The sequence below is a fragment of the Fulmarus glacialis genome, unplaced genomic scaffold (assembly GCF_000690835.1).
Source record: "Fulmarus glacialis isolate BGI_N327 unplaced genomic scaffold, ASM69083v1 scaffold4502, whole genome shotgun sequence".
NCBI lineage: Eukaryota > Metazoa > Chordata > Aves > Procellariiformes > Procellariidae > Fulmarus > Fulmarus glacialis.
Genome location: NW_009195826.1, coordinates 1 through 8,956, shown reverse-complemented (window position 1 = coordinate 8,956; position 8,956 = coordinate 1). Strand labels below are relative to the sequence as shown.

Genomic DNA, 8,956 nt, shown 5'->3' with positions numbered 1-8,956 from the left:
CCACCAGCCTGGCTGTGTTTCGGCTGTTGCTGTTGTTGATGCAGTTATAAGCTACCGCAAATGGACTAAACAAGTATTAAAGAAAAGAAAAAAAAAATCAGGCTTTGAGTTTGGCAGTTAGAGAACTCACAAGGATTTTGATAATCTCAGGTTCAATTCCCTGCCCCAGTTAATATTTAATTATTTATAGAACACAAATTGGCTTCAATGGAAAGTCTGAAAGACTCCTGAAAAGGACACTTCTCTGACCTGGAAAGAGGTCTTAGAGTCACACACAGTCCAAGCAAGTCTCCCCCTCTTTGGACATCTGTGTTCTCTTTCTTTCCACGGAGAAACCTGAAATGCTCCATGTACTCTGCAGAAACCCCCACATGTGTAAGCGCTTGCCCCTGGTGTGTACAACCCACCACCTCTGTCCAGGAGATAGGAGGTCTTGAACATCGGCAAAGTCCATTGTGCATATGCACGCATGAAGTTGCCGTGTTGCACGTAGCAAAGCTGCTACCTGCACGTGAGGTCGCAGCTTCTGCACTTCCTCTGCTGTGAGAAGGCAGAAGACCTAATTGTGGAAGCAGGGTTTGCAGTTACTAAGGGAGGCAGTAACAAATACAGAGCTAAAGCTGGTGAGCAGGCAAGGCCCAGGACTTTGTGCAGACCGACAAGAAGCATGTTTTTCAAATGTCTAAGAATCTATAAATTGGAGTTGGTCAAAATTGTTCTTCTTGTGACTTGGGTATTCGTAGCCAGCCCAGCTCAGTCAGTCAAGGATTTGAAACAGCCTTCCTTATCAAATGCCGAGATTAGTGATATTAAATAATGGAAAACTGGTTCACTAACATGGCTGGGCATGGAACTGGGTCAGACTGGTTGATCCCCAGTCTCAGCCCAAATTAGTGAAAACAAGAGCAAAGCTCCAGAGACCCGCATCTAACTAATTCTGACAAGCTCACTCATTCCCTTTCACAAGCCATTCCTTTTTCTTCTCTCTCTCTTTTTTTTTTTTTTTTTTTTTTTTTAAACCCAGAATGTGATTCTGGTGCTGATTGTTCAGCTTTGGTTACAGTAGCTCACTATTTTGATCAGTCACCAAAGTGGAAACCTGCACAGGGTCTACCTAGATTTTTGTTTACTGGGCCTTTCAATAAAAACACATAATTCTGTGAATTCTGCTGGATGGGGAAGTCACAAAAGAATTCGGGGCTTTTGGGTCCCGGAAAGCTAAGGTGAGCCTGATTTAAATTCCCATTCTTCACTTTTTCTGTAAGCTTATCAGCACCAATATGGTAAAATTCAGCATTTTATTTTGTCAGTCAGTCAACAATACAGGGCCAAGAAAACATGCAAATTATTTAAAAGCTTTATCTCATCTATGGTCATATCAGTTTCTGAGACATGATCTTGCACAAGATCACATAAATGTCGGTGGCAAGCTTGCAAGCTTGTACCCCTTGACACGGTATCAAAAACTGCTTGACATAATGGCAAGAACATGACAGAGGAAATCTAAAAAATCCCAAACAAATCCTCCCCTTCCATATCAGTGTAAGTTTTGAGAGTTCCCTTAGCAACCAACACTGAACTTGCATACCTAATTGCTTCTTGCCGGTGATGAGAGAAATTGTGTACAAATGCACTGTGGATATACGTGAGATGGGGGGCATGTCAACCCTGCTCAGACGCAAGTTCTTCTGGCGATAAGCAGCTAGACAGGAGCCCAGTATTTTTGCCAGCAGGAGCACATACACTCACAAAATAAACATCACTCCTGGCTCACGTCACACCATCTGTTACTGAGGGCATTTGGAGGGTTTTTGTTGTTCCCCCCGCACTCCTCCAAATAATGTCTCAGGCAGGACTTACAAGAGGAGAAAAAAGAGGCCAAAACGTCATCTGCACTTGCTACTGTCCCTTACCTTGCCTGGCTCAGGCGTGGTGATCCTCCTTGTAACTAGGGTTTGTCTTCAAACCCACTGAAGTTGTAATTAATCTTTCAGTTGCCTTCCGCGGATGTGAGGCTCAGTCCTTCCCTGAGCTCCGTCAGGAAGTGAGAGAGACTACGCTAAAGTAACTCGTGCAAGTAAATCCCTTCCCAGGTTGCTCAGATCCTTGGGAGCGCTGCGACAAACTACAACCCCAGCCCACCGTCTTCTCTGATTTGTGTCGGGGACTAACCCAGTACTGCTGCTCTGGGCTGGTTTTTACACTTTTAGATTATAAGCCTGAGACTCCAGCGACCACTGCTGTGAAGTTTAACACAAATAAACGTCCTGTTGTTGTGCCAAAACACACTGTTCATTGGGGGTGCTGCAGATGATATGTAATGAGTATAATTCCCAGCATTTCAGAGGTAGTGTTGGCTGAGATTAGCAAGACTAACTTAATAAAGCACTATGATAATTGCATATTCATTGGGAAGGGGAAAAATAATCAAATGAAAAAGGACAAAACCAGCAGGGAAAGAAAATTTATTTCCAAGCATCTACGAGAGTGCTACAAACAATAAAGACTAAAACTCAAAGCATTTAAAACTATTAAAAAATGTAGTTGACAACGTCCTTCTTAAAAATTAAACATAAAAATGTAGAAAATGCAGTTATTAATTCTAAAACTTGCTCAAAAGTTAAATAAACCCAGATAGCATCAATGAGGGTGGAGTCCTACAAATGACTTTTGTTTTTACTTTATTTCCATTTGTTAATTTGTAAATTGATACTCATTTCATTTTTTAATGTTTATTTAAATTTATAATGGAGAAATGTGCAAATCTAGCAAAATATTCTTTGGATTATAAACAGAGAAAAATCAACAACCAAAGAAATTTGAACCGAGTTAATAATAAACTATAGAATTATATAGAAAGCATACAGCTATAATAAAGTGAAATATTACAATAAACATTGTAGAGCAAATCTGCTGATTTAGCAAACTGCCTCATAAAACATAGGGATATAATGGGACAAGTGAATATGTTATGAATATAGAGCTGAAACATCGTCCATAATTTTAATGAGTTAAATTTTAATCTAACTACATATATGGGGGTCTTCAGAAAAGCAATACACAAATAAATCAGATTTCCTCTCAGATCAAGCAGTTTGGTACCTGACTGCAAATGACGGACAGGGTCTGTAAAATGAACGGTAGAAAAATTTATATCATTTCTATTTATTGCCTCTTCCCATATTGCAGCTGCTGATCTCCGACCCTAAACAGCAAACTATATTAAATTTAGCAGAAGTACAGCTGTACACAGATGCTGAAAATGTTGATGCGCGGAACATATTCCAATCCCTTGCTCATTCTGAACTAATATAAAAGAAGTTATAGATCATTTTTCAATTAAAAACATACATTACAAAGAACAACTCTGAAAGCACTCTGTATTTCTGTCATCACAAATTAAAATGTCTTCCTATCAGTAGACAATGCTATTCTACTGCAATAAATGAAAAAAAAAAAAAAAAATCAAAAGGAAAAAAAAAAAAGTAAGTGCCAGAATCTTAATTACTACTCAGGTAAGGTAATTGTCAGGTAGAACAGTCTTTAGGGAACTTACAGCTAAATTGGGTCAGATTTAAGTCTCTAGAACCCGCAGAAGCTTAGCACAGATACGGAAAGTCACAAGCCTGGAGTAAATTGTAAGTACAGAGTACTCCTGTCCACTTATAAAGTCATTTCTGAAACCTCTGGAATTTCTAAGATATAAGATAAATGCATATTACATGGGAAATATTGAAAAGTATTACATTTAATTTAATCCAGAAAACACAGTAGTATTATATGAAGATTATTACTGTGTTCTGGGAGCAGCCACAAGCTGTAGATAGAGGGTACAAAATGTTCACCAGACATTACATTTTTTTAATCTAAAAAACATTTGTAAAATGTACTTGATTTTTAAATAATCACTTAACAAGGCAACAAACCAACTACAAACACATAATAAATAAGGCTATTAAAAGGTCACAATTGTAGTAAATTAGTCAGAACTATAAATGGGACATTAGAAACACTATGTTTTTCCTTATATGCTTAATAACCAGAACAAGAATTAAAAAAGAATCAGTTTATTTCAAAGTCTGCTTCTTATATTGAAGCACATATTAAAGCAACAGTACAATGTTCATAAAATATAAGTGTGATGCTGTAACATTTCTTACATGTCAGAATACTGATATTTGTATGTATACTAAAATAAGAATTTTAAAATTGTACAAATAGATACATTAAAAATGACATAGAAATAGGGCGCCTCCCACTGCAACAAGACAGAGTTTTTATATCTGGCACGTATTAGTTCAAGATGAAAGTATAAGCAAAAAGATTTACAAGAATCAGCAGTAACAAGTTTGATGCTCAAGAGACATAATAATTGTACATTGTACTGTACATACATCATATGGGTTTAAGCTGGCTGAATATTACATATTTCAAGTTTAAAAATGCACTACCATATAGAGTGTCCATAGTTTAAGGCGAAATTACAGCTCAGAACTGTTATATTTTCTAATTTGTGGAAGCTTCTTTGACATAAAAGATTTAGATGTTCATAATACATAAGAGATTTCCCTTATTTGTAGGTTTGCTTTTAGCATTTTCCTTCATTTAAATATTTTGTATTTCTTAAGTGGGTTTTTTCCTCTAGTGAAGTTGGCAGCCAACTTCTATATTTGCCTTTTGTAGGAAAAGGTACTTCACAGTATTTACCACTTTTATGTCCTTTTTTATCAAAGGAATCCTCTCTGTCAAACTTAAATGTTTAAATGAGATTTTTCTTGATTTTTAAAAAAATACCTGCTTACATTTCTTCTGGATTCTTCAGAACATCAGACACAGTTCTTAAGGCCAAATCTTAAACTTTATTGTTAAGAATCGTCATCGAAAGTGTCTTTGGAGCCATACAAGTCTGCAAGTTTCTTAAATCGAGGACCCCAATTTTGTAGATAGTCGTAGTCCAAATCAGAATCTGTTGTCGCTGACTCTAATGAGCTAAGTGAACCAGCCACTGAGCCTCTTCCTTCATAGCCATAGATCTGAATAGAGTCATAAGGAGGAGCAGTTGGATCGTTATCAGCCTCCTGTATTCTTGTGTTGATGAAATCATCAACATCAACGCTATTAGGAGCCGGCCGAAGCCCTGGTCTTGGCATATACTGATACTCAGGTTTTATGTCTTTACGAGGAATAAATCCATTGATGCCATCGGGGTTCTGCAAAGTAGCTATGTCAAAAGCTTCAGTATCTTCCTCTCCTCCACCTTCATCATCATAAGTAATAATGTTCTCTCGGACATCTTCTTCTTCAAAAACAATCAGAGGTTCTTTTTTCTGTCTTTTCAGTGTTACAAACAACACTACAATGACTATAGGGAAAAAAAAAAAAAGCAAGTTAGACTGCACTCTCAAACAGTATCTGCTTTATAAATAGATTATTGCATTCACTGAAACCTCAGCTTTTGTGCTGCAGTTCATTATGTATTTTTGTTAACATCTGCATTTTTAGCATACCTAGCTAGGTAAAAGCATTGATGTTTGTACATAGAATTGAACATACTGATTTGAGGTTTTCTGTTTGGGCTGAATGCCATTGCTCTTACTAATTGCTCATTATTGCAAGACTAATTCAAAAAAAGCATTTGTGGGCTCCCAGTGCTTCACGAACGCTGTGGCACTGCCTTTGAGCAGCCCAATCACACGTATATCTGCAACGAAACAAAGATGAATCTTTACTCTCCCCTGTACGCCCAAAGCTGAACTCTAATTCCGTATTTCATTGCCATGAAAATGGAATTTTTCTTAAGCAACACCTCAAAACACATGCCTTTGTTGTTGTGTTCCTTCTCACTCCAAATTTCTATAAAATAACTTTAAAATACATAAGAAAAGAAAGACTATAAATTACCATGGGCAAATTAAAACATTTTATATAAACATTTTCAAATCATCAGGAAATGCTTTACAGCACTTTCTTAAAAGCAGGTCTTCTGAGCCATTCATTTGTCTTCAACACAATAGAGCTGGCAGGAGCCATTAATCCTGGCTGACCTCAGTAAGGAACCTGTCATCCAGGGAAGATCACAAAACTTAAAACTGTATGTCATGACCTCCTTTAAACAGTGTCCCCGATTAACTGATATTAGGCTGCAAAAGGACATTCTCTGAGCACACCTAGACAAATTCATTGGTGTTTGCTATTCAGTTATCATACATTGCATTTCAGCCAGGCAGATTAGTACCTTCTCTAAAAATGAAAGCTAAGAAATTAAGATTCATTTATCCATCTTGGAGCTGAAGACAAGGTTAATTTTTTAACACAAACAACGGTAGAAGAGTAATGTAAAGAATTTTTTTTACCTAACAAAATGACAATGCAAGCAAGAATGGCAATTAAAGCTCCAGTGCTTAATCCAGCATTGAGGATGTAGGCTTCAGCATTACAGGAGAGCAAGGAGCCATTGCTGTCACAGCCGCAGACCCGAATGGTGAGGGTGTTGGTGCTGCTCATAGGGGGGATTCCACCATCACTTATTACAATAGGAAGAAGGTATAAATCTTGCTTTTGGCGACTAAATCCTTCACGTCTAACAAGAACACTTGCTGTGTTATCTGTTTAAAGAAGAGAGATAGTCATCATTATTTTTTCCACAAAGTCATCCTTTTAGTAAATATTGAAAAAATATATCTTGCTACAATGGCCTGAATTTTCAGATGCTTTAGCATTATTTGTACAATAAACCAGTACACTGTATGGCCTTCCTAATGACCCAAGAGCAATTACAGTATTGTGTTTCATTCATACAGTACCACACCCAATCTGAATTATTTTAGGGTGATGAGGATAACACAAGGACACAAAAAAATCTCTGTTAATACCTCCTTTTAGCACCCCACTAACTTTCGGGGAAACCCACAATACTTCAACTACCAGAATGACTGGGCCTTGGCATTGCTGTTTGAGCTGGTTCTAGTCCGTTTCCAGAATTAAAGCCTTCAGTGGAGGGCAAAAAACCAAATCCCCCTGATTTATTGTTCTTGGTGTCAGACCTACAGGAAGGGAAGGCAGAAATCTGTACCAAATCTGTTAACGAGACTCCCACCAAAATGAAAAGCCAACATTTGCTGTGTATTAGCAGATTTGAGCCTCAGTGTTGACCTGTTTCAATAAGAAACACTGAAGTAAGCAGTATTTTATCAGAACCTGTTTTATACCCAAACTCCCAAAGCCAGAATTCAGAAAGCTCGACCATGCATGCACAGTACGTCTGGGCACGTTTTGAATTATGTGGCTATGAGGAAGAGTTAAAAGTATTGTTCTAATGCTATTTCCAGTTGTTCTCACTGAGCGGTTGCCTGCCATGGGCCTCCTGGTACAGGGGGTGGAAACCAGCTGCCATCTCCGCACAGAAGGTCATTTTGGATAGTCCTTCACACTTCCTGGGGCAAAAGCATTTGAAAGGGAAGCTTCAATGCAACATGAAATGCTGGGATGAGGTGGCCAGTGCTTCCTGCTCCTAGCCACGCCAGACAAAGGCGAGGAAAAACGAACAGCATTTCTTTATTGTGCTCCTTGTTTCTCAGTTCTCAGACCGAATCAAAGTTTACAAAATTGTAAACATCCTGAACTAAATAAAATGAAACAATCATCTCTGTGGTTTTCAGACCTTCAAAAACCAGTTTAGGATGAGGATTTACTTCACACAACCTTTTCTGTTCTGCCGTGTTCTTTATTTTTCACTATTTTTCATGTAACAGAAAGAAAAAAAGAGAAAAGAATGGTTCTTTTATCTACTAAGGGAGGGCTATTCACCTCCAACAGTACCCATTTTACTATTGCCTTGGGGTACTGCAGAAGATTAATCATTTTCCTGTTGAAGAGTCAGCATAAATTCCAGAATTTAATAATGCAAATCATAAAACCTTTCTTAATGATCTAATCACTGCTATTTCCATTAAAGTTAGTGAATAAATTATACCAAAAGAGAAGTATTCTTGCCTTATATTAACCACCTTTGCACCCTTTTCCTACCCCTGATGTAGGACAAGGTCTAAAACTTCCCCCAAATTTGGTGGACACAGGTCAATTGATGGGATGAGAAGGATGTTTGCACTAGGGCTCTACTTATCCGACTCTCCCGCTAGTAATTTCTGCAGATCGCACCAGAAAGGATGACATTTTTTTTAGGACTACCCTAGATAGGATCTGTTTGTTACATGCTAAATTAATTCATCTCCCCACACCTACACCTCTCCTGCCAGGCTGACCATACCTGATGCCCAGTGTGGTTACCTCGGCATGACAGAACTGTAGTCCTTCTGATACTGAAGTCTCACAAAAATAACATCTGGACAGAAAACAGCTTGTTAACTTCTCCTTTACATGGGAAGTATTTCATGTGACATGAGTCATACTAAGGTCAGAGAAGCTGATAAAGATCTGATTATTTATTACTTGTGGGTTTTGGAGGTGCCCTTTTTCTCTTTTCAGTGTCTTTCTAACCTCCTAAATGTTTACATGCAACATTTGCCCAGCTAGGCTTTATAGCACAATTTTTTAAAGGACCTTAGTGATATCAGTGTCTGTGTGATAAGAGTCTTATTTTTGGACTTTAAGTTAATGGACTCGTAACAATTTAGTATAAATAGAAATGTAACATCTAACATCTATCAACCTATCAACTAATACTTGAACTAATATATATTGATACAGAATAAAACTATTCCACAGGGTTCTCTAAAATGCATTTAATAATTCATTTCCTCAATATGACAACAAAGTTCTGCTCTATTAAATGAAAGATCACAATAGGTTCTTGTGGCAAAAAATATGAACATTAATAGTGGGCTGAGCTACAACTGCCTAAAGCTGCAAAGGCAATCTGGAAGGACACACAGGCAATATCACATATTAGTATATCTAATCTGTTGGTTACTTATATTATATTATATTATATTATATT

General features: G+C 37.6%; 1 protein-coding gene across 1 annotated transcript; it reads right to left on the bottom strand.

Annotated features, from left to right (window-relative positions):
- Positions 1–2,450: 2,450 nt before the first annotated feature.
- LOC104084388 (cadherin-11-like) lies at positions 2,451–7,393 on the bottom strand. The gene is made up of 3 exons (XM_009588216.1): positions 7,339–7,393; positions 6,354–6,605; positions 2,451–5,362 (listed from the first exon to the last, which is right to left on the bottom strand). The coding sequence occupies exons 1-3, from the start codon at positions 7,391–7,393 to the stop codon at positions 4,866–4,868; spliced, it is 804 nt and encodes a 267-aa protein (XP_009586511.1). The 3' UTR covers positions 2,451–4,865.
- Positions 7,394–8,956: the final 1,563 nt, after the last annotated feature.